This window comes from Arctopsyche grandis, chromosome 5 (assembly GCF_051622035.1).
Source record: "Arctopsyche grandis isolate Sample6627 chromosome 5, ASM5162203v2, whole genome shotgun sequence".
In the NCBI taxonomy this organism is placed as follows: domain Eukaryota; kingdom Metazoa; phylum Arthropoda; class Insecta; order Trichoptera; family Hydropsychidae; genus Arctopsyche; species Arctopsyche grandis.
In genome coordinates, this window is record NC_135359.1 from 33,325,038 (window position 1) to 33,352,100 (window position 27,063).

Genomic DNA, 27,063 nt, shown 5'->3' on the forward strand with positions numbered 1-27,063 from the left:
TGTACATACGTACGGTCCCCTTTTAACGTGGTACGAGTCGCGACAAAAAACCGTAGTCCAAAGTGTACGATTAGTGCGCAAACATCTCCCACATGCATCTTTATGCATCTTTATGAAGTTTTTGCCCGGCGTCAAGAGGGCCAACTTAAAACGTGCCAGAATAACGAACGAGGAGAGGACGTTCGAGAGTTAAAAGTACTGTAAATACTCTGGTGTCGGGATAGTTTATTTGCACCGATACCTAAGCTCAGAATAGTGTCGTTTCTGACGAGAAAATATCTACATACGTACATATTTTTCTATATTCATTATTATATTTGAATGGGATCGAAGCTAATGTTGTATGTAGATTCGTTGAACGTCAGCCTGCTCGTCAATTAAAAAAAACGGGGGAAAAGCTCAGACACATGAAGATTGAAAATATATCCTCTCGACGATGGCCGAGTCGCAACATCATCAACTACCATCTCAAACAGAAACGCATCCAGATCCACGCATTTTTTTTTAAATTTTATTATCGTGGATTTTACTCCAATAAATTATTAAAAAAAGTAAGTGTCGTCAGTGGTGTCGCTAGGGTGTCACTCCCCTCCCCGCCTCCAATCCAAAATCATAAATTTATAAAGGAAAATATAAAAATGAATAAAGAATTAAATTCTTCAATGGCAAATATGAGACTGTTGGCTTGGATTACCGGAAACATGGCTGCTACTTCCTTAATGGTTTTCGATCTGATCTGGAGTAACATAATTAAAGCGATCAATGCATTCAAACATCGCCCTCTTGTTTTCTTCTTATAAAGTGAGTTCAGGGTCCCTTGTTTGCTCCCCTGCAGGGGCGTCATTTCAGCTTTTCACAGGGGGAAGGCAAAATTTTAGACCAGTAAGGAATGACTTACTAGGGGGGGGGGGTGTATTATATTAAAAAAAATGAGTGCAAACAAACAAGGCAAACAACAAAACATTTTTTTTCTAGGAAAAATCGAAAAATCTGACGGTGTTCTAAAGAATAAAAGAAACACCGTCTCTGCTGCCCTGCTAACCTCTTTTTAACCCTAGATCTTCTCTCTATTTCATGATAATCTGATCTTAAAAGCGCCTGTTTAATTACATGCTCTACCACACTTCTCTAGTTATCTTCTAGCCTCTTTTTTGCATTGTGTTGGAAATATTTCTACGAATTTCAAGTAAATACTGCGCATAAATTTATTTAAAATTTGTAGTATTATAAGCCCACTTTAGAGGTCAAAGAAATCAACCAATAAAACCCTCTACATGAGGCCACCCCTCCCTCCCCTCAACGAATACAGTCTGAGAGACCCTTTGCCAACAATATCAATGTTATATATATTGTATATACATATGTACATATATTAAATAAATTTACTTTTCATTTGGTAACATTCCTTGAATGTTGACACTCGGTGCGTTTCGCACCCCCCGCATCTGCCTTGTAACGCCACTGAGTGTTGTACCTACATAAGTCCTATTTTTTCTTTACTTAAATGAATATCCAAACCCCGGATTATTCAAAATGCGATCTAACCACACCTCAATGTTTTCTTTATCGAAAATTCCATAGTTTTGTAAATTGAGCAGTGATTCACATTTTTCAGATATGTATTTCAGTTATCTCAGACAAAAATAATAAACCGATAAAATGAAATTGAATTACTTCATAGAAAGTACTCAGTATTGTCATTTTCGTTAGCAAGAGCTATGAAAATTATAAGTAGACACCGGATAGTCACAGTGCTATCCATTGTTGTAAATCCTTTGTAAAAAAGGTTCGGCAAACCTTTAACAATGCATTTACAACCTTTGAACAATACGCGGCACCTTCTGGATCCGGTGACTAATTATAAGACCGGTAACAATGTTCATTTACGAAAACACTCTTCGATCTATGTTTAGATTATAAAAAAATTTACAAAAATGTGTGTTCATTTTATTTCAAAATAAATTAGATAGTATATGCATGAATAATATGCATTTAGATAAATGTGTCCCAAACATTTACTATCACTGGAAATATATAAGTTATCACTTGCTTAGTTTATTATAAAAAAAATGTCAGTGACTTTATTATTTTGGATTCATTTTAGTTCAACTTTTATCCAACTTTGAAATACCTATCTATGTAAATGATAACAAATTGATATCTAACGCTTGAGGTGGTATTCAATTTTTTTAAAATTAATTTAAGGAACTGATTGTACATAATCTCTAGCAGGCTTCTTAGCTTTTTTTTTCAAAATGAAAGTACATAGGTCACTATTGTGATTTATTACGAGTACTAGGTATGTCTTATTTGTATTTTTTTTAAATGCCACTCAATTTCACAAAAATGTCTCGTTCACACGGCATTGGCATCGGCAACGACAATATGGAGATGGACTCCCGCAACGTCTTCAAAGATCGAACCCCCTGCATCGAATGTACTAATAATGTAAATTTTTACCAATGCGGTCATTTAAAAGCGAAATAATCCTTCTGTATTTAGAAACAATCGACTCGTATTGTTTCCTTTTGAGGTGAGCGCTTTAACAAAGTTGCATCGTACATACATGGAGGTCTCACTTGTTGCTAAAAGGCTTTGGGCTAAAAACCCCACACCGACCAAGTACAGTGTGAGTCAAAATTTACTCTCGTTCGCCATATTAAATCAATTTCATTTACGATGGCTCTATGAAACTTACGCAATTGCTCAATGTTCTCATTAATAATCCACATACAATTGAAAACTTTAAGAAATTTAAAGCCACTCCTTTTGAATGTTTATTTGATTTGTGACCGCTACCTTTTTTTGACTTTGGCTGATTTGAAAGTTACCATAAAAACCATCTACATACTATGTACTTACTCATTTGTCGCTCACAATTTGCGAGCGAAAAAAATTTTCCGACTTATGATTGCAAAAATTTTTTTTTATAAAAAATGCTTTCTTAAATTATATAAATTTCAATGTGGGATATTATAATTTTATAAAATTTCTATTTAGAAGTATATATATATATATATATATATATATATATATATATATATATATATATATATATATATATATATATATATATATATATATATATATATATATATATATATATGTATATATATTTTTTTTTTCTTTTATATTCAATCAATCATGCACACTCGTCTTACAGATCGCTCCAATGCGATGAGTGTACTATACAGATGAAAAAATATCAACTTTAAATACATAATTATAAATTAAACATCTATGACCAAATATTGTACAGAAGCATTGTAAGCAGTGGCGGATCAAGTAAATGGGGGGTCTAGGCGCATTTGAAATTTGAGGCCCCCACTTCAGTAAAAAAATGCTATCATCATTTTTTACCATGCTTTTCAGTGTATGGTTTTTCATTAGAATTTTACAAAACGATATTTTTTTTTATATATTTACTATATGTAATTGAAATACTAGCAGTTTTTGGGAGAAAATAGGTACTTATATACAAATAAAAGAGGTCGCATCATACTCACATAATATTAAATAATAATTTATTAAAAATATAAGTCTAACAAGGAAATTGAAACTAAGCAAAGACTTGAATTAGGTTTCAATTTATTTAAAAATTTAATTATATAAATTTTCAAATTAAGTGAGAATCAAATTGTAAAAGTTAAAATAAAATTGAACACAATAATGTATTCAATCACATGTTTCTGTATCAATCTTCAATGTTAAGCTTGATAATAAGCTGAACAAATAACCGAATAAAGTCGAATAAACCATAGTAAACAAATTATTATATGAAATTATGATTAAATTAACGAAACTGACAAATTTACATAAATACAGATAGGATAAATTACAAAACCAAAATTCTCAAATTAAATAAATAAAACAATTAAAAAACGTAAAATAAGTTGTAAATTTTGGTAACAAAGGCCCCCAAGCGCGCGCTTATTTTCTATTTTATTTTATTTATTTATTGAAAAATCAACACATGTAGAAATGCATAAAAATAAAGAATAAACGTAACAAAATAACATGTGAGTCAAATTATAGATTTTTACAAATTACATAAAATGGTACATAGAGACAAACAAATGAAAAAAATAAAAAATAAAAACTAAAACATGACTAAATAGAACAGTGCATGACTAAACATAAAGTGATATAATATTGAATAAAGATTATATAATATAAATAGAAATGGATCAATCAATCAAGATATTTTATTCTTATTTTCAATCTATGATAAACTGCCCCTGATTGTAATACGATCAACATCCACAGAGTATTCGCAGTAGACGAATTATGAAAAATATAGAAGAGGCTTGTAATAAATAATTATATTGATGACCAAAGAACCCAAACTTTGTCAGACGACAAAATCGATTCTGAACTAAGAAGAGGTTAGTAAAAATAAACTCATTTTCCCAGCTTTCTGTATAGTTCAATTCCCACTTACTTACTTTTAATGTGTTGGTGACCGCACCGAAATCTTGTAGTGGCTTAGAATTGTTATTTGTCATATTCTACAAATTCCTGAAAACTCAAAGATCATTTCATTTAATATATATGTATGTGTGTATATTATCCAATATTTGAGAGTAATTAGATATTTGTGGGTATGGGTGTAGGGCCGGTTGCCCCCAGCAGAGCAGCCGCCCCCCCGCAGTCGCCTTGTCACGGCCCCATCACCTACCGGTCAGACTACTTTTTTACTTCATTTCTTTTTTTTCACCCCGACAAATTCGTTTTTCATTGGTAGGACGACGACAATAACAAAAAGTCAGTCACACGTGAGGTCTCGCTCGAGACCCACTACTTACTATTCTTACTACTCGTACCAATTCTTCTTCTCGATTCTGCATGGCACAATTCGAGTTAATGGTAAATATACAACTTCATTCAACTTCCAGCTGAAATTTTCCCTATATAAACATACTTTACTGGACCTCGATTAAAAAGAATCGTGTGTAGAAGATTTGGAACAACTTGTTATGGCACCCATGGTAAAATAAAATAAAAACAAGTTTATTAATTTGAAGAATTTACTTCGAATTGTATCTTGGTTCATTCGATTTCGTTCTTGGTTCTTTCGTTCATTCGATTGCTATTCTTTTCACTTATTTTTGGATAAAAACAAACCCAGGTGCAGAAACAGTTACTTCTCGTAACGATCATGTATGTAAACATAAATTTGTTAGATATCTTATTACTCATGCTAAGCAAATCATTCATTGACGAAATATTTATGTAATTGCTGAAGTTTCATATTACATATTTTCTTTCCTATTTGTCAAATCTCAATTTAAATAAATATTTGACTTAATACGGACCAGTGGTACTCAATATGGTACCTTTTTACGATATATCAAACATGAAGATTCTGCATTCTCATACATCATCTTATATATGTATATGATATCGCTATTCTGTGTGTCTGTCTGTCTGTGTATCTGAGATAACGCTCGCCGAACTATAATAGTCGTCTCGATTCGACATACATATATTTATTTATTTTTATAAGACATCAATTGATCAAGCACACTCGTCTAACAGATTGCTCCAAAGCGACGAGTGTGCTAAAATATGTACATACGTCACAGCTAACACACTGCCAACGAAATGTACGAATATATGTAATATCGAAAGAAAAAACTTCTATATGTATATACTGTTTGCTACCAATGCTCTAGGAAAATTTGCCTGTGAGCATTTAGCACCATCTATTGAAAATTTATTTAATTAATTAATTAATTTTTCTATTAGTGTTTTATATTATTTATAGGAAGGTAGGTAGTTTTTACCATTTCTTTCATATTAAACAATTAAATTAAATATATTTAAAAGGTATTTGAAAAAATTCGACCGCGTGCGGATTGAACACATGATCGACACATTTCTTTTAATTTTTTTTTATTAACTTAATATGCCAACACCCATGATATTTCATCGAGTAAAACACTAGTATATAAAATAATCAGCCTAACGTGAAGTGCAATTTTTGCTACGGAAAAAATATCAAGTTATTAAATAAATAAATACTTACTTGTGACGCACTTCATATTTATACATTTCAATAATAACGAATTGAGTAAATCACGTAGTTTTTAAAATTTAATACCATAAAATATTATCTGTAGCCCAATATTTTGTTCGAAAAATGCAAAAATCCTGCTAAAAACTTACACATTTAGTGTTCAATTACCAAAAAAAAAGTTGAGCATCGCTGATATTAGGAGCAATCAACTTGTTAATGTAAATAACCGAGCATTGGTCATAACTAGAGACCGGAATCTGAAGGGGCTGTTTATTGTTCAAAGATTGTAAATGCATTGTTAAAGGTTTGCCGAACCTTTTTTACAAAGGATTTACAACAATGGAACAATAGGCGGCGCGTTTCCGGCCCCTTCAGATTCCGACCTCTAGTCATAACTAGACTACGGATATAGACCGTGCTTTTTCCAGGAATCGCGGCAGTTTGGCTATATTTACAAAGCTAGAGTGCAAAAAAAAAGGTTGGGCGAACCTTTTACAACAATTGAACAATAGCATTTACAACAATTGAACAATAAACGGCGCGCTGTCTATCCGGCCACTAGTCATAAGTAGAGCCCGGAATCTGAAGGGGCTGTTTATTGTTCAAAGATTGTAAATGCATTGTTTAAGGTTTGCCGAACCTTTTTTACAAAGCATATACAATAATTGAACAATAGGCGGCACGTTTCCGGCCCCTTCAGATTCCGACCTCTAGTCGGTATAAGTAGAGGTAGGATAGTCACAGTGCTATCCATTGTTCGGCAAACCTTTAACAATGCATTTACAACCTTTGAACAATACACGGCCCCCTCAGGCTCCGGTGACTAGTCATAAGTTGACTACGGATAGAGAGCGTGCTTTTTCCAGGAATCGGGGCGGTTCGGCAAAGCTAGAGTGTAAAAAAAAGGTTCGGCGAACCTTTAACAATGTATTTACAACAATTGAACAATAAACGGCGCGCTTTGGGTCCGGAGTCTAGTCATAAGTTCATAACGATTGACAAAAGTATGATCAGTTTGATTTACGAAGGCATTTTGAAGCTTCAACGTTGATATAAACACCACAATGGAACTCAAAATGTTAAAATTCATTGTTTGATTTAACAGCTTGCGCATCAGAACAATGCAAGTTGGGAAAATAATTATGCATATATAGTATAATATGTATAAAAATATTAATTAGTTTTGAAGCTGTTTCCTTTACGTGATTTTTTTTTGTCACACGGAATATTATTTTTCAAACAAACATTTTGGAGCAACATCGAAAGCATACCCATCTTTATAGAGCCTCGATAAATTAAAATAAGTTTAGATAGGCGCACATTAAAGTACAGATATTAAATTTGCGTTGAATTTATCACGTTCGAACCGGTTGCGTCAGATATACGCTAATTTGCAAGCACATCAAAAATAAAAAGAGTAAAAGTCTAAAATAAAAAAGTATGCACGCAGTGCATGGAGAGAGACGGACGATGATGAAATGCCTTAACAATTTTTGAAAGAGTGCCAAATTAGAATATGATAACTAGACTAGATTATGCACACGATGTGCATTATTTGGCAGGCTAGTGTAGTATGTGCTTTTTTTTCGGGTTTTCAGTTGATTATACATATATAGATGCTTTGTACGATTTTCTTGACGAGACAGAACATGACAAAAACGGATTGGACCCCCACGAACTAGCGACGTGGTGGCTTTGCCATGCTTTCATTCATATACCGAGATACATTGCAGCTGCATGTTTCTCATTGTTGTATTTTTGTTGCAGTTCCCATGCAAAACTATTCAAATTCTGTTAAGTGTTTATTGAATTGAGGAAATTTCCGTGGAAATGTGTCGAGCTGTTATTGTCTGATACGACCGAAGATGAAATATACCCAACTGGTAAATATGTACAATATCACAATAACACATGCATATATGACTAGAATGATTATATTTTGTATAAAGTATGTCAAACCAAATGAGTGTGATTTTTTACAAGCTTTTTATTGGTTCAATCTGTTATTTAAGAGTGAAATTTCGTTTTAGCGAAGTTTTAACGAGTTATTTACTTATTTTGTTTAACTAAATGCACATTTTATTCGAGCACGGAAATATGTGCATAATTCATACTGGAAATTTCATTATTTCAGTATTCATTACCCTAGAATTTTACTATAATTTTTATTCTAAACCACAAATGAAAAAAATAAAGTTTGTGCAATTTTGAAATAATGGTCAATCTATGGAGTATACATTTAATATTTTCTGTAAATGTTTATAATTCAATAACATTATGAATGATTTTGACAATAATTTTTGGTGAAGTTTTTTTAACAATCCAATCTTTCGTGTTCGAAAAATTTATAAGTATTAAAAAAATTCTATTCTAGCGTTTTGAATTTGTTTGTTGATTATTTTACCAATTAAATAAATAAATTATAATTAATCATGATTTATTATATACATATATGTTGTCATCTTTGCATCAACATGATTGATGTAGTAGAAATTGTATAAGCTACAGGCGCATAGTCTACATTTACATATGTAAGCTACATTCACAGTTCGCTATTTACATATAACACATTGCTATTGTATATTGTGAGCATTTTGACTTATTTGTATAATATATGTCTAATTTTTTTATTGTTTGTGTAGCAAAGACTCTAAATTTCGATCATACATCATTATTAACTATGAATAAATCGTTTTTCAGAACCCGACACTAAATTTATTTATCATTAAACGTATTTCAATCAAATATTCAAAATATAACTGACCTAGTCTATAATTTGCATGCAATGGCTTATCTTTCAATAAAATATAGCAGCTATTGAAAGTAGTTCTAGTAATAGCAAACCTCAATTTATTTCGATGCATACACAGTTACATACATACATATATTGTATGTAATAATTCAAAAATTCATAGAAAATCATTTATATATTATGTATAATCCATATTTAATTTAATTTTTACTTTTTTCTTGATTAGGCTTACCATTTAGCAGACAAATTGTTTTAAGAGTCGAGAATAAATAAGTGAAAATAGCATATGTATATGTTTCAGAGCAAAGTTCACATCAAAGTTATGTATGTATGTGTTACAGAGCAAACTTTCCAAGTCCTCATAAACAGCATGTGCACTAAAAATCAGCAAAATGTTATCTATCTATATGATATTGATATGCATTTATAAATATACGTTAGATAATTGATTTAATTCCATTTTACATATTAAAATATATAAATGTACATGTATATTGTGGTGTGCATTTAAATTCGGGCGCGAAAATCATGTCTTTCTCGTTTGCCAGTATGTCCGTATCTCTGTGATGAGCTGAAAGTCGGTTCGAGCTGAAGTGGACCCCCCGTCGAGCCCAGACAGATAACACGGTTGTGGCTTACGTGTGTCTGAGCTGGTTGTTTGTTCCACTGTAGCTGATAAGGCTGGTTGCCGGGGGACGATATGTGCGAGACCATACTGGTTTACACCAGACAAGACACACCGAACCGACCCACATTGAAAAACAATTAAATCTATTACCCTCTTGCAGGCTGCTTGCGTCATCGACAACAAAATTTTAAACGCTCGATACTTTTGAACCGTCCCGGATATCTTCTGGGTTCATCAAAAATGGCAACTTCTCGATAGTACCCTTTCTAAGAACATGGTTGTTTGTCTAATATCTACTTTGAAACAAGATCTAGGTTTGAGCTATCAATTTAGCTCTCGCACCTATCTTATTTTGCTTAAGTAAAAGAACTTATAGATAGACCCGAAAGGGAAGCTGAGGTTTATCTTTCTTCAGGATGTCGCAGTCAACTAACACGTTGTCTAACCATCTCTTCTGGGTCTGGGCATCTTTGGATTGAAAGACAAGTAATTTTTTTACACCCTACAAAACTACCGTTTGAGTTTTGCAGAGTATAAGTGTGACCCTTGGTTGTATGAGACCTTGTTCCACAAAAAGATGGATCAACAACTATTGAAATATCATAGTGAATAATAATTACAAAATTGTTTTTCTGGAAGATTCATATTATCATTTTTTGTATTTATTAATGTGACGATAACCTTTAGTGTTGTTTTTTTAGATACTCAAAAACACATTTGTAATTTTTTCCTATATTCTTACTACCACCCGCGAACCGAGACAATCGCTTTTATCAATTCTAAATAGAAATGATGTTTATATTACAGTGACGTCAATAAACCAGTATAAACGTTGATTAAATCAAACAATCAATACGAGTATTACATGAGGAGCAAAGATCGAATTAAGCACAACAAATAGAAATTTCACATAAGTAAATGCGTAATTGATTACACTTTCACAGTTTTGATGTGTTTATACTAAAAAGTCTAAACTAAATTTCATTTTCTCGGTACTATCATCAACATCAACGCTGAATGTCACACTAAAGTGCAATAAATTAAAAGGTGGATAGTACCGGCCAGAATGCATACGAGCAGTCACTCATTGTCACCATGATGGCTTTTCGAGATAATAGCCTAATTTCCCCTCAATTTAAACACGATAATAACAAGGTAAACAAGTGAGAATATATTTACTGAAACTGGTTGAAAGCGGTTTGCTGAAGAATTAAACCTTATCTTTGAACAATTATAATTATAGATATGCGAAATGCGGACCCACAAACTAATAATATAATACAACACATTTAGTCGACTTACATATATTATATAATATGGCGAAATTATAACATAATACATACACAAGATTGTCCTCCTAGCTTTTCTTTGTTGACCGTAGCACCTGGTTAGTTTCAACTGAAAATTTAACTAGTTTTGTGGTATAATATAATGCTATTCGTTATCCAGCTCTTATTTATTTTATTTATTTATATATATTTTAGCTATCAAGCTAATTTATGTGGTAATATGTCATGTTCATTTGCTGGAACGGTTGGGATTTCATGTCCTACTATACTATATGCGTGGTATACATCATAATTTGATGGTTGTTACCGCTTCCCGCATAAATCTTTATCCAATGGCTCGAATTCCAAGAGCCATCCGTTTATTTAATGACACTGCTGTCGTCGTCATATCAATATGTGATCTTTTTTCTGTCTATCCTCAATATACTGAGCATACAAAGTGCCACACTTTTCTGAGTAACACAGCTTAATCCAATTAATCTAATCTCTAGAGCGATTTATCTGCTCAACCGGGTTGCTGGTGAAATTGACTTGTATGTAAACTGCGCTGAACTGGTTGAGTGATGGTGGAGCAACGCTCGTGGTTGATTTTATCAAATATTGTTGTTGAGCATAGACTTTTTGTATACCTAAATATGTTTATGTGGCTCATATATTTAAAAATAAAATAAAATGAACTGCACGAGTACATAATACCATAATCCTTTTTCATGCATTTGATATCAAACCATGAAGCCACATTGGGATGGCCTTAAATTGACTTAAATCAATTATATTTTATGACTAAAAGTACAACGGTTACTTTATTATTGTTTAAATATTATAAACTGAAATGAAAAATACCTCTGAATGTTGGTTTGTAAAATGTTTACTTGTGAATCTTCCTTCAGACTTGTTTGAAAACAAATATAATTTTTATAAAATGGTGCTTAACTCTTTAAGTGCTGATCAACGCCAATCGGCGTTTTGCCAACAAATATATGGGCCTGAAAAACGCTGATAGGCGTTGTATTTTGAGAATGTACAAAGTAAACAAAAATACTACCCGCTAAGCCTTTCCAGGTAGCATTGAAAAAAAATGCTTTGAACATAGGTCGTTTTGTCAACGTTTATAAAGACTGGTTTACACCGGAATTTCTGAATTTATAACCATAGCAGAATTTCCCGATGGAAATCCCTAACTGCCGAGTATTTTAGATTGTGGCTTGGCATTTAGATTGTGAGCATTACATTTTAACAACAATGAAGAAGGTGGAACTAGTTTTGGAAAAATACATTCATTAATAGACTTCTTTTGCTTATTTTATATTGTCGCAAAATATATTAGAGAGTCTAAGCACACCTTTACAAAACTCGAAATCCTCGGCGGTAGTTATCTAGGGTTTGTTTGGATTGGTTACAATTCTTATACCTGCTTTCTATTGGATTTCTAAATAATTCTAGTTGGAAATGTTGACGAAATTTTCAGCGTGGCGGGCTTTCAACAGAAAAGACTCAAAGGGTTAAATATACAGTGCAAGGACAAATACACTGACGAATACATTACCTATACACTATGCGACGAAAGTCTAGCAAGGATGATTGATAGTTTAGCTGAGGAGTCTACGTTTTGTTTTGGCTTTGTAGGATTCAGTTTTGGCTCAAAGATCTCACACGTGCAATAAAATTCTGTCATCAAACATGTATTGTAGAATAGAAGAGACGGGGGCGTTTGACGATTAGCACGCCGATAATGGACATACCATTACCAGTTATGGGTCATGATATCAGTCAGACGGCTCATTATCGACGGCCCCCATGAACCCAAAAATGCGCATCCAGTTCGAACTGGATCTTATTATTAACAGAGTCGGCGCAAAGCTGATAACAGTCGACGTTATATAAAAGAGCGAAAATAGCCCTTATGTACAGAGTGCACAAGCGACAAATTCGCATCTGTTTCCGTTCGATTTTATATAATTTGAAACAAAAACCACACAATAATGTAATCGCACATTAGAAAGGGAAAGCAATACGATCTGTGTCGTTTGTTCTCACTTATGCATTGATTTTCATCGATCTGTTTTAAGATTTTTGTTTATTTGCGAGTTTGATAGTTCGATACGTGTAGGATGATAGTTTTGAGTTTTGATTTGTGCCGAAATGGACTCGGTCAGTTGTCGGTTAGAGCGAGATGCGAGATGAATGAGACTGTAGGGGGTGAAGACATTGTCTTATCACACAGCTATCAAGTCGAGACAGACAGCTCTGTGAATATAAGCTTATAATGCCGATAGAATGTGTTCATTTCAGTGAAGACTTCACTGCCGTGAAAACGTTCTTTTCTCCGTACTTATGTTATAATGTTGATGTTTCACAATATCAGAATGGGGATTCCGCCCTACTCGGCACCGGGATTCTCCTGTGAAAACTCCTACTGGACTCAGCAACCGCATTGGTTACAAACACACTATCCAATCATGACGGAAGTCATCGAAGACATCCACAGTCTAGCACCAAATTCCCCTCAGGTATACATTTAACCATCATTTTTTGTTAATATCATATTATTCATGTAATTATGTATGTATATTAATGATTTTTTTTTTAATATAGAGCGACAATGATTCAACACACTCGAGCAACTTATCCGATGGTCATACGTCTGAACATTCTTCGAACAATTACTACGCTACATACAAGATTCAAACAAACGAGTCGGACAATGAATTCGATAGAAGCCACGACTTCAAATGCCGATGGAAGAATTGTCAAAGTGCTCTTGCCACTTTGAACTCTTTGTCCAACCATGTGGCGACGGCTCATTCAGATGCTACCGGAGGACTGTTTTACTGTGGATGGGAAGGATGCTCGCGAGGCAACAAAGGATTCAACGCAAGGTAAATATAAAATCAATACAAATCGAATCAAACTATAACAAATCTTGGAACAAAAGCTAAAGAATTGATTTACTTACAGATACAAAATGCTCGTTCACGTCAGAACCCACACAAATGAAAAGCCGCACAAGTGTAATCAATGCGAAAAGTCATTCTCGAGAGCAGAAAACTTAAAGATCCACACTAGATCACATTCAGGGGAAAAACCATACATTTGTCCAGTCGAGGTGAATATTATATATCTTACCGTTGCTTAAATTTATGCAAAATTTAAATCGATCAATGCTCATATTTCAAATTTACAATTGCAGGGTTGTAATAAAGCGTATTCGAATTCGAGCGATCGTTTCAAGCACACGAGGACTCACGCCGTCGATAAACCCTATTGCTGTAAAATACCCGGCTGCCAGAAGAGGTACACTGACCCCTCCAGTCTGCGGAAGCACGTGAAGACGTACAAACACGTTGCTTCACCTGCTGCAGCTAATCTCCAAGAAATAGATGACTCCGGCGAGCGTGTGACGATGCCCGAAACAGATGAAAGGCGTGGCAAGAGGAAGTATTCGTATTCTGAGAACGATATGTATGTTGTGAAGAGTGGTTTGAATAAAAGACAAGCGACGTCTTCGGTGAATTTCAAAAGCGACTTCCTGATTGATGCAAAGGTGGAATGTCGAGAAGGACAAATTGGGAGCATATCCCACCAGTTCGACTATCAATACCCGGAGGAACCGTTAAATTTGAAACGGTACAGTGATGACGATGTGTATGAAAATGGTGTTCTTAATTTAGGAAAAAAAGGCGAAAAGTCTGAATATTTCATTGATCACACACTAGGCGATATACCGTTAGATTTAAGCTTACGGAAGAGTTTTTCATGATTTTTATATACATACGTATTGTACAATTGATTAATAAGATTCTAGTCATATCAAAAATGTGTAGATGAAGTTTATATGACAAAAAATGTAATACAAACTGACTTATAGGTTATGTGTGAAACAGTATTTTTTTAAATTGATATTATAAAATAAATTTTATATATTTTAAAAATATTCTTTAATTATAAAAAAAAACCTCATGGTATTCGTCATCATAATTGGATAACAAGAAATTATAAAATGAAAAATTAATATAAATGTTCAGAATGCACTAAAATCACTCTGCTTCTTGCACAATCTTGTTCATTCCTTCGTGGATCAGTTTGAGATGCGAAATATCAGCATTGACTGTTTCTATTAAATGAGTCATACCTTTATGTTGCATAGCAAGGAATTGTTTTATATCATCTTGAGAACCTTAAAAAAAAAAACAATATATAAATTCACACGAAAAATGGACGAAAAAGCATTCTAAATCAACAACAGCTCACCTTGATCCATAGAATAACGTTCAGATTTCTGTAACAAGCCTTGCGATCTCTGCATTCTCATTTGAGATAAAAGTTCACTCAATCTTCCCTACAATATGTAAATAACAATAAATAAACAGCAAATGTTAATTATGAAATAATAACAAAAACATACATTGAATTGAGTGGGTGCTGAAAGTTGTGAGTGAAGTGATTCCAATCGGCTACGGAGCGCTTCTTCTTCAGGTGTTATAGCGGCACCGGCACTTCTAGTACTCTCTTGTCGTAGGACGACCTGCATAATAACAAAAAAACTATAGAATTGACATACCAAATACAATGAAAAAAAAAATCAATAATATAATTCCAACCGTTAGAAGTCTATGATGCAAATGAACAAAACGTCTTCTTTGCTCTTGAAGAGTAGCAGTAGCCGCAGCTGATTTTGCTTTCAAATCTGTAATTTCATCGGCAGCTTTGGCTAAAAATTCTGCATGCACTTGAGTCTCCTCTTCCTGACTGCGCATCCGCCATTTCACCTCTGAAAATCCGATCATTGGAGTAGGGAAATATTTATCAGGGTCTGGATTATCTGCTTGTGCTTGTTTCCACAGTCTAATATCGATTCCTGAAATGAAACGCGGTTAAAGGAATGGCTCTCATCCGAATTTGATTGTATGCTAGTGTACGGTACCTGGTGGAGGAGTTTCTAAATATTCCTGCAGCTCTTTAGGCTCAGGACGGGCGTGCGGTAAAGCCGACGTAACTCCGAGTGATGACAACTGCTGTCTTTGTACGTTGCCATTGAGGAATTGAGACAATTCTGATGCCGGTATTCTAGATCCTGCACCACCCGTTGCCGACTTTTCCAATACGAATATAATAACCTGAAAAGAAAGTTTGTTTGAGTGACGTGTAATTTTCCAGAAAGCAAAATAAAAACAACGCACTCACCCGTGTTTTCGAATCAGTAACAGGTTTTATAGAATCGATTGTAATGGTCAAAGTGGGCTTGTTTCCTAAAAGTGCGACTAATGAATTTTGTAGTTGTTGCTGTTGAGTCCTGTAATCATTGCATCCGTTAAAACGTAAAAGTTTGAATGTAGGTTTATATTTAAGGCTAGTTTAAAACTAGTGCATACTTGAGTTCCTGTTCTGGTTTGTTGAATAGAAGCTGCACGAGACCGTCCTTATCAGAAGTGGTTAAAAAGCAGTTGTATCCGATGGCTTTGAAACGGCAAAGAGGATTCTGTTCGGTTAATTCTATCGGAGGTTGATTGTTGGAATAGTACGCTTTGCCTGAAAGTTTTGTAAGACAAATTATGTATATATAGTTCTTCGGTGGGACAGAGTCAAAATTAAATCTCAAACATACCGAATCCCCATTTGGCCTGGAGGAAATTATATTTAGCAAGGATTTGATCACGTTCATCGCCAAATATATTACAATTGAATACGGCATTCATCAGAGCCTCGTTCGGATTAACATTTTGAGGCTGAAATAAAAATAAATCATTAGTCACATCTAATGGTTAGTTTTAGAACTGTTTAATCAGCAAAGTTCAGAGCTTGCACCGATCGCTGACTTGTACAGTGTCCGTACAGCCTTCAACAAATAAATTGAAATCATAATCACACAACAATGGGTAGGTATGAGTCAATTTCTGATGAACCATTTCAGCAGTTAAATCCGGATAAATTGACCACTTTGATATAAAACGATCTACTTGGATGTCGCAATTGTCTAAATTGGCAGCATTGTAGAAATATTATGTTTACCTGTAGTTGTTGCGCTTGTCCGAATCCGGTCGTCCCACCTAAGGGGGCTCCGTAACCCATCGCCCCCGTTCCGATCGGTTTGGCGCCAAAATTAGTGCCTAATCCGGTATTCGCACCGAATGTTGGAAATCCACCTGCAAAATTAGTGCCAAATCCACCGGGCTGGCCACCAAAGGCGGGATTTCCACTATTGAATGTCGAAGATGCAGCGTTAAAGATGCCGGTATTAGTGGGGGCACCGCCGAAGCCTGTATTTGGGGCACCGAATCCAGTGTTTCCAGAGCCGAATACGGAACCTGGCCCGCCAAATCCAGTAGTTCCACCAGCACCAAATAAACCTGTCAACATTTATAATGTTTTAATACCAGCGAAAGTTCTTATATAATATAATAAATTTGGAATCTTTAAATCATTATGCAGATATTGAATTATATTTCATTACGCATTTAGTGTGTTAAAAAAAAATTCAAACAAAACGCTGAGGTTATTCATTTATCAATTAATTAAGATTTTTCCACTTGTAAATGAACATTTGAAGATACGAAATAATGAATTTTCCTCTTGACAAACGAGCTATTTTCAACAATTCCTTATCAGAATTCACAATACGAAATGACTTTTTACCCGCTAAATCATCGTCTCGTGCAGAATTTAACGGAAAACCACAGATACGTAATTTTGCAGCTGTTGACAATTAATAGACTTGACCACAAATGAGGTAAATTCAGGTAGATAAATACGGTTCGTAATCAAATTATAACAATACAGATCCAACGACATGAAAAATATCTGGTAAAATTAATTATTGTATTTTGCCTACTATGAAGAAACATTAAAAATTTCCCAGAAAATGTAAAAGACACACTTGGAACACCTTTCCATGCGGTGTCTTCACCTTTTTAAAACCTTTCAGTAGAAGTCAGTGTCTTTTTTCAGCCATTCGCTATCCACTGCTGGATGAAGGCCTCTCCAACACGCTTCCACTCGTCTCTGTTTTCCGCAACTCTCGTCCATCTCACCGCACACATTTTCCTAATTTCGTCCACCCATCTTCACTGGGGTCGTCCTTTTAACCTTTTGCATTCTCTTGGGTACCATTCTAGCAATTCTTTTGTCCACCTTTCGTCCATTCTTCTAGCCACTTGGCCCACCCATTGCCATTTAAATCTCTTTACTTTATCCACTACCCTTGTCATACTTCTCACCCACGTGTTCCGCTTCCTATCTTTCCTCATTATGCCGAGCATACAGCGTACCATACTTCTTTGAGTGCATAGGACTTTCTACAGCATCTTGGCGTTTAATGTCCAAGTTTCACACCCATACGTCATCACTGGCAAAACGCATCGAAGATCTTATTCTTCAGACAGAGTGGCATTTTTGATTTTAAAACAACATTCACTCCATCCCAATTTCATACGTCTCTTTAATTATTCTTCTTTACTACTGGACATGTCTATTATTTGACCTAAATATAAATAATTACTTACTACTTCGACTATTTTATCATGTAATGAAATACATTGACTGTAGATAAGTGCACTACGAAATGTTTCACTTCGCTTGCTTAGATTTAGCTCATCTTTTAGAATACTCTCTGTCTATTCTACGTATATATGTCATGAGTTATCCATTTGAACTATTCATTATACTTCTCACAGCTTGGATATTTGCAGAAACTGAAGCCAACCGTCATGTTTGTTATGCATAAAGACTGGTTTTGGTGCATTGTCTTTATAAATATGTGTTTGAATTTAATTAATAAGAATTTAGTGTTCGAATCAATGCTTGCAGATGCAAAATGTACTGTCGCAAATACCTGATCAAAACAAGTCTCAAAAACTTAACTGAATAATAACCACTTCCACATTTCTGATTGTCTCGATAGACAAATACATTACATACCTCCCGCAGTAGTACCAGTATTTGTGCCAAATGTAGGATACAAAGTATTAGTCGTAGTCGTCGTCCCGAATCCACCAAAAGAAGGGGTAGCAGTCGTTTGCGTCGTGCCGAATGCACCTGAATGGAATGGAGCCGCACCTGAAACGATAGCCGTCAATCAATCCTCACCTCAACCATGTGTTAGTATGCATCGAATTGGTTAATTTCGAACCAGTGGTTGCTGCCGGAGCGGCACCGAAAGCTCCAAAGCCGGTATTGGTGGTGGCTGGTGTGGTGCCGAAGCCTCCGAAGGAAGTGTTAGTGGTGGCTGGCGTTGTGCCGAAGTTTCCAAAGCCGGGGTTGGTAGTTGCAGGCGCCGTGCCGAATCCTCCAAAGGTGCTCGGAGCCGACGACGTGGCTAGCGAGCCGAACGAGAAGGCCGGAGTTCCAAATGCAGCTGTAGGAAAGACACACGAGGCAAATTATGATTAGGAAAATTCTGCGATTTACATTATAACGTCAGCGTAAGCTTTGATACACTTTTAGGTGAATCACTTGTATTTTCACATCCATATTTGGTTTATCATAATAGGATATAATACAAAACCGCAAAGTCGGAAATGAATCGTGGCGAAATATAAATTATGGTGTAATGTTTTGAATGTCAAAAAGGACTTTTCCGTCTCTTTTGTTAGGTACTTATATAAACGAATAGTTTTTTGACATTTTTGCATATAAATGATTAGAACATTAAGAGTACAATGTTCAAAATGGAAGCAATAAAATTAATAATGTACGTAATTATATAACAAGACTGGAATTATTCAAGAAAACTTTACTACTCATTAAGAATTGTTCAGTCATAAGATTTCATATAGAACGTCGATGACTTTCGTGATATTTTACGACAGGGAGATATCGGTCAGACATTATTCGTCTCTTTGCCGTTCTCATTGTTTATAGATATAACAGAAGCTGTAAAAATAATCGCAGAAGATTTCCGACTATAAATCTGCACAAATCTTCAAGCGCCCAAGTGCTTGATGTTTAGAGGAAATAGAAACATGTTATCAGGAATTACGATAGAGTACTTCTTATCAAAATAATATTTGCATTCGATGCATAGAGATCTTACAGATAAGCTACCGGATTTTTTTGAAAGATTATTCACCCAGGTGAAAAGTCAAATAAAGTAGATAATGCACATATTTATTTCAACCTTATCAGTAGGGATTGCATTACCGGATTACCGATTTATCGGTAAATCGTTAAAATTTCAACAACTTAATTATTTTATAGCATATTAAGTACATATTCTTCTTCTTCTTAATGCCTTGTCCGCATCCGGACGTTGGCGACCACCTCGTCAATTATTTGAAGATATCCGCATCGGTATTCAGCAGCTCGGAACAGCTCTTCAGTGCTAATTTCGAAGCCAAGACAATATCTTCCTTGCAATCCATGTTCTACCTTCTATTTTGCCCACGGTTGTCAAATGGAGAAATTCGTATTTTGGACCCCGTATCATGTGTCCGAGGTACTACATCTTTCTCCGCTTGATGACAGAAACAAGTTTCCTGCCTCTCTCTATCATGCCGAGGACAGCTTCATTTGATACTTATTTGGTCCATGGGCCTGTAGACCCACATCTCAAAAGCTTCGATGCGGCTGATCATCCTGGTCTTCAGAGTCCGTGTTTCACATCCATGTAGCAACACTGTCCAGACGTAGCTCTTCGTGAATCTCAAACGCGTAAGAAGAATGAGATGCTTATTTGTAAGCGCGATGTGGATTTATCTGGGTCCATCTCTTCATTTAACCAAGTACCCAGGTATTTAAATCTGTTGACTCTATATATAATATGCAGGTATATTTTTGCAATAAAATCGATGCAAATGAGGTATTGTGGATTAGGTAGTCTGGGATTTGTTTATGTTCAGTATTAAATGTCCAAAAATGACTAAAACTCATCATTAAAGGCGTTCGATGGATCTTTTTCAAATAACAAAAGGACACTCCATTAGTGTTAATTAGTAAAGCAAGAGAGCATGGTTTTTCTAAGATATTTACAATAGTGAATTATTTTAAAAAGCATCAAACGAATGCTGATCTTTGATCATCATATTTTTGGTTTGTTATATGTCTTAACCGTTTGCCCGCGTCTTCTATGGAAGCTTTGCGCGACAAGTCTGTAGCGCAGCTGTCTTCCATAGAATTTCTAAACTTTGCACGGGATTTTGAACCTTATATGCGCCTATATCAACTGTTTTAAGGTTCAAAATTGGTTGAATATATTACTGAGAGTTGAATTCAATCTATTCATTTTGCTTAAAATGAATATATACAAGTCAAAATTAGTTTTTTGTGGAACCATACAGAAACCTCGTTTATGTGACGTCACGTCTGTTGAACAATGGCGACGATACGTCTCAATTGTATGAAGAATAATTATTTGACAATTAAGCCAAAACTACGAGATATATTTTGTATTTTATTATTTAAAATAATACTTAATGTGTTAATTAACATATCTGGTTACTTGAGTAAATATTAAAATCTGTATTTAAGGTCGAAAGCTGGATTGCCAAATTCGCGAAAAAGATGCCGCATACAGGGCTTGTTCGCTATATTTATTGCCGCGGGCAAAGGGTTAAAATGTTGCCGTTTACCGGTAAATTGCAATCCCTACTTATCGATGTGAAAGATATTTTCTTCTATTTTCATCGTTCTTGAAAGCCACGAGTACAAAAAGCAAATTGAAACGATTGCGGTGGATATTCAAGTCAAGGTCAAAATTTAAAAACAACTTACATACAACTCAAGTCGATGGTCCAAAGATGATATTTTAAGTTTTGAAACCGAAATAAAGTGAATCCCTTCCGTACGTACGTACATACATACATCAAAATTTCTTAACGATTTGATAACAAATTTACAACAAAAAAAAAATGCGTCAACAAGAAAACGCCAGTTCGCAAAACCCATACGTAAAATCTATTCTAAGGGGAAGTGGTATTCCCGTTGATACCAAAAAGGATGTTTGTGGTTGAACTATTCAAGGAAATACTTCCAACTATATAACGCTACGCATATCACATTACTGATTCATCAAGTCCGTGTAAGCAGCAGAGAGCAGTCGTGTAACGAAATATCATCGGTGAGTGAAACAATTCGGCCTGCCACATTCAATCAATCCATTCCGAAGTATTTTCAACGTTGATTTAATCCAATTTCAGAAAATGGCACCCTACAACCCAAACTACTACGATAGCTACGAAGACGACGCTCAAAAAACAGTCGACGTCGTAACCCGCATAGTCCACCAAGCAGCGCAAGCCGTGACATTTCCGACGAACGGAATCATCGCCACCGACGACTTTGGATCCGTCAACAGTGCTATAGATGCGATATCCGGCAACGGCGGCGACTCGATCCTCAACACGGCGTTCGGAATCCCTACTACCGAAATCATCCGAGAGATAGCCGATTCGAACAGCGTCGACGGGGCGACCACTGAAATCATAGAACAGATCACCAACGGGAATAGCTTTGAACAGGCTACCACTAAAATCATACAAGACATCACCAACGGGAATAGCTTCGAGCAGGCGACCACTGAAGTCATACAAGATATCACCAATTCGAACGGCATCGTGGAGACGACTGATTTTCCCACTCATTTCGGTAAGTTTCAATACGACTAGAAAAGCGTGAAAGGCTTATACGAACCACAAAGAAAAAATCTTCATAGAAAGTTCTCACAAATTCATCCCGCTAACATATTTAAGGCAGTAGCGTCCATATGGGCTGCGGGCTGCAGATCTCCCAGTATACTACATATGCATGCTATTTTTATTACTTACATACCTCCTTTACGTTTCACTTACGATTACAATTCAGGAAAAAATTTGCCTCTTATCCGATCGTTTTCATACTTTGCCATATTGCTCATTTTGGTCATCAATATAAGTAAATGGATCCTCCGCCGTTACGATGGTGCAAAACTATCGTATAAGACGCGTTTGAAATTTGAATTTCTGAAAAGTGCCTGACGTCTATCCAATTTTTAGTTTTAAACATAGATGGCGGTAGTAAAATAAAATTATTGGTATTTTTATTCAAAATAATAATTGTTTTCTTTTGAACACCGGTATGGTTTAAGACAATAGTTTGTTAATTTGCATTGGAAATCATTCTTTTGAAGTGTAAACTTCTAGTTTCAGTAGAGAAAAGCATAGCATGAAGTTTAAAGACTTCCACTTAGCATACCAGAACATGCAAAAGTAAGCGTTTCATCTCTTTTGCACTTGAGTGTGAAGCAAGTGGGAAGTGTTTGCCATTTAATGTTATATTCGACATAAAAACAGTTGGTATATGAAAGCCATTTCATACAACACTTGGCAAAAATGAGTCAGAAACGATGATTGAAATGTACTATGCTATGTAAATTGGATATTTATTTAATATATGTATGTAATTATGTTATAGAAAAGGTGACGAACCACTACTTTTCGTTTGCCGAAGTGGATTTGAAAGATCACGACGGTGATTCGTTGTCGAACAATATGCCGTACATAATTCTGGTGGTGGTTCTGGCCGTGCTGGTTGCGGTCACCGTCATCGCTCTGGTCGTGTACCAGCGGCGAAAGTCTGCAGCCATCACGGATAAGAATCAGAAGGAGGTGGGCGTAGTCGGAACGGCTTTTAACAAGACGGACGACAAACGGGAGGCCCAGACGCCGCAGCAGATAATGTACGGAGAGCATTGATGCGATCTCGGTCGCGTTTGAATAGTTATTCTGTAAACTAGATATGATATTACTGTATGTTATTGTGATTGTATTTAATACTATGTAAGCGTTATTGAAAAATATATTTATTTAATCAAAACAACAACATTTTTTTTTACTTCGGCCCCGAATATGCAACACCGAATATATGATCAAACGATCAATTCCTGTACATCGCTGGTCGCCACGCGAGCTATATTTAGGCGTAATTAATTTTTCCAGGATAATAATCCTATTGGCCTATTTTTTTCTATAGTTGCAGTTGACAGGGGTTTTCAATATAAAATATGATATGTATCATAACCACTTAACGAGTTTAACCGTTTGCCCGCGGCCGTCTTCTATGGAAGCTTTGCGCGGCTGTCTTCCATAGAATTTCTGAACTTTGCACGGGATTTTGAGCCTTATATGCGCCTATTTCAACTGTTTTAAGGTTCAAAATTGGTTGAATATATTACTGAGAGTTGAATGCCATCTATTAAATTTGCTTAAAATGAATATATACCAGTCAAAATTAGTTTTTTGTGGAACCATACTGAAACCTCGTTTATGTGACGTCACGTCTGTTGAACAACGGCGACGATACGTCTCAATTGTATGAAGAATAATTATTTGACAATTAAGCCAAAACTACGAGATATATTATGTATTTTATTGTTTAAAATAATACTTTATGTGTTAATTAACATATCTGGTTACTTGAGTAAATATTAAAATCTGTATTTAAGGTCGAAAGCTGGATTGCCAAATTCGCGAAAAAGATGCCGCATACAGGGCTTGTTTGCTATATTTATTGCCGCGGGCAAAGGGTTAAAATGTTGCCGTTTACCGGTAAATTGCAATCCCTACTTATACTTAATATTAAAATCTGTATTTAAGGTCGAAAACTCGATTGTCAAATTCGCGAAAAAGGTGCCGTGTAGAGGGCTTCTGCGCTATATTTATTGCCGCGGGCAAATGGCTAAGACTATGATTCGAAATTAATTTTGGTTACTTCACAGTGACATCTAAAAATATCCTGTGCTACTAATGAAATTGAAAAAAGTCTATAGTTTTCCTCAATTTGTTATATATTCAAGAGGTAGTGTATTTTAGATAAGATCCATCGTTTTCTTTTCCTCTCTGTCCGGTAGGTTTATATCTACTTATTTGACGACATCGATCTGTCCGTCCGTAACTATTTTTACTATGATTTTATCTTTAATTTATACCAGGAAGGCCTGATAGGTAACCCCAATGCGCCTTCCTGGCCAGAAACATTGTACATTTGATACAAATATTATAAGTATTGTTACGTACACCGCCGAGTAAGTGCAATCGGATTAGGCCGAGTAGCATCCCAGAGACTGTATGACCGTTATAATTGGTTTCGAGGATTATCTCCAAACTAAGTGCAAGTAGGCTAAAAAATGGCCACCGAATTGACGTAGTAAGCGGCACCCGATCCCGAACTGACAGCGATAGCGTGGGACTGAGTGTCGTGGGATTACATATCCGGGTACATGCCTAAACAATGGGGAAGTAACCGGACGTCGAAGATGCCCGGAGCGACCTGTCCCTTTATAAGGAGGTACTAAGATCATATCAAGACATTCTGGACGGAGCACTGCCAGTGCGTGTATCTCCTTAATCACCAATAAATGCTGTGAGACGACTTTGGCCTTTTACTTGGATCCTCTACCTACCCCTACACGACAATATTATATATTTACTCTTTATTTTAGACGTCGAAGATGTCCTGAGAGATCTATCCATTATAAGGCGATATCATGTCATTCTGGACTGAGCACTGCCAGTGCGTGTATCTCCTTAATCACCAATAAATGCTGTGAGGCAACTTTGGCCTTTTACTTGGATCCTCCACCCACCCCTACGCAACAATACTAACGATGACTATCATACTAACGAGAACTTGAGTGCCAAATATTGTGTATTCGCGATTTTCACGGCAAAAATTGCCTTTGTGACCACCGCAATGTGACGAATAATCCAATTACCTCATAATCTCCACCCAATCCTACGCAACAGTATTATACAAAGTACATAAATACATATCAATTAATATCCACAGAGACATCTATGGTCAAATTTGTGAATTTGCAGCATTAACAATTCAATAAATACAAATCAATTAATATCCACAGAGACATCTATGGTCAAATTTGTAAATTTGCAGCATTTTATACAATTCAGCGAAAGTCGAGATTGCCGAAAACTCGAGATCTTGAGAGAAAATGGGTAAGGTTGCCAATTTGTTGGAACCGTTTCAATGAAAATCGGATAAATTGGCGAACTCTAATTGGAAACGATCGACCTGGAGTCACAAATCCAAGGCCAACGGAAACCAGTGGGATTTGAACCCGCGACCACTCTGTTCAAAGCATTATATGCTAATCACTAGTCTAATTCGGCTCCTTTGAGGATTATTTTTAAATAAAATGAACATCCTGATGGCAGCTAAATAAGTGTCTCTAAATAAGTAGTCTCAGTGAATGAGCAGAGGAGATACTAAAATACCATAAGTATTCATTGGAGTTATTTCCTTTCAAAAGATGCGAGAACAATATCAATTTCTTGATTAGTATTCGTCCTTTATTAGTCGAAATAAAAGGTTCACACCCAAAATATAAACTAAGACCAAAAACAGCTCATTTGGCGAACACTGCTATATGGATATGTATCAGCGGGAATACGATGAAGATCCATTAGCTTTTGAGAAATCAATTTTTGATCATTTTTTACGATCTACACACATGTTTAAATAGAACCAATTTTCTTAGATTCATACAACTCATTCTAATATAGAAACAAGGACAATAAATACTGGAATTTTTCCGAATGATTTATTTCCGTTATAAAGTTTGTACTGCCATCTATCGTACTATATTTTGTACAACAAGAATATGGCATCAGATCATAAACATAAAATGATTCCCATATGTTTGTGATGAAATAACAGAATTCATTAAACTCATCCTATTAGATGGAAAACTGGAAATATTTTCACTATAAAATATATTTTATTTCTTGAACAGTTCAATATTTTTTTAATCATATATGTATGTAAATAGATACAGGGATTCAGATGGCTGTGAATCGTTTATATGTGCATGTATATAACCTATAATTTGCGAAATTGAAATAATCTTTGAAAACAATGTATCGTAAATATGCATATAAACATGTGTGTATATTTTTAATAATTGTTGAATTTTTGTATACACACGAATAGTGTGTTTACAAGAGGAATAAACGAACGAATCGCAAGTGACAGTTGCAATATTTAGCGATGTGCTCACGTTTGTTGGCGGCTCCGAAGTTCGATGATCCGAAATTAAACGTCATCGTCGTTCCGAAGCCGTTTGAACCCTCAACTGTCTTCGATTTCTGGTTCCAGGCTTCTGGTTTCCACTTTCTATCTCCACGCCGAACGAGAACCGAGTTGAATTGAATCGCACTAAACGAACCAATCAACCATAACGACGCATTTTACGACCAACTCGATATCTTTTTGTATCTTTTTTTATTACAAATTGACACTATAAGTTTCTCTAAGACATTATGACAAATATAATTGACAACCAGTTGATGGTTTGATTTTAAGATATACAATATACAGTAGATTGGCTTAAATCAATCACCTGATTGTCAATCATATTGGTATTAGTATTTAGCTCGTTGCTCACAACTAA

At 35.3% G+C, this 27,063-nt stretch overlaps 3 protein-coding genes and 1 long non-coding RNA gene across 4 annotated transcripts in view; 2 read left to right on the forward strand and 2 right to left on the reverse strand.

Annotated features, from left to right (window-relative positions):
- Positions 1-8,991: 8,991 nt before the first annotated feature.
- LOC143912065 (uncharacterized) overlaps positions 8,992-27,063 on the reverse strand; it is a 569,875-nt gene continuing 551,803 nt past the window's right edge. The window contains exon 2 of the long non-coding RNA XR_013260605.1: positions 8,992-10,577. This is a non-coding gene — a long non-coding RNA (uncharacterized LOC143912065). The remainder of the gene's footprint in view (positions 10,578-27,063) is intronic.
- LOC143912268 (uncharacterized) lies at positions 12,970-14,615 on the forward strand. The gene is made up of 4 exons (XM_077431547.1): positions 12,970-13,198; positions 13,284-13,567; positions 13,647-13,794; positions 13,879-14,615. Exons 1-4 carry the CDS (start codon positions 13,031-13,033, stop codon positions 14,446-14,448), a joined length of 1,170 nt encoding a protein of 389 aa, XP_077287673.1. The 5' UTR covers positions 12,970-13,030; the 3' UTR covers positions 14,449-14,615.
- On the reverse strand, positions 14,607-26,996 carry Nup54 (nuclear pore complex protein Nup54). The gene is made up of 12 exons (XM_077431546.1): positions 26,671-26,996; positions 18,814-19,038; positions 18,603-18,740; positions 16,698-17,035; positions 16,294-16,414; positions 16,061-16,217; positions 15,873-15,981; positions 15,613-15,805; positions 15,290-15,546; positions 15,094-15,213; positions 14,940-15,027; positions 14,607-14,865 (listed from the first exon to the last, which is right to left on the reverse strand). The coding sequence occupies exons 1-12, from the start codon at positions 26,714-26,716 to the stop codon at positions 14,726-14,728; spliced, it is 1,932 nt and encodes a 643-aa protein (XP_077287672.1). The 5' UTR covers positions 26,717-26,996; the 3' UTR covers positions 14,607-14,725.
- LOC143911980 (uncharacterized) lies at positions 20,367-26,810 on the forward strand. The gene is made up of 5 exons (XM_077431084.1): positions 20,367-20,412; positions 21,617-21,738; positions 21,818-22,265; positions 23,070-24,099; positions 24,251-26,810. Exons 1-4 carry the CDS (start codon positions 20,367-20,369, stop codon positions 23,348-23,350), a joined length of 897 nt encoding a protein of 298 aa, XP_077287210.1. The 3' UTR covers positions 23,351-24,099; positions 24,251-26,810.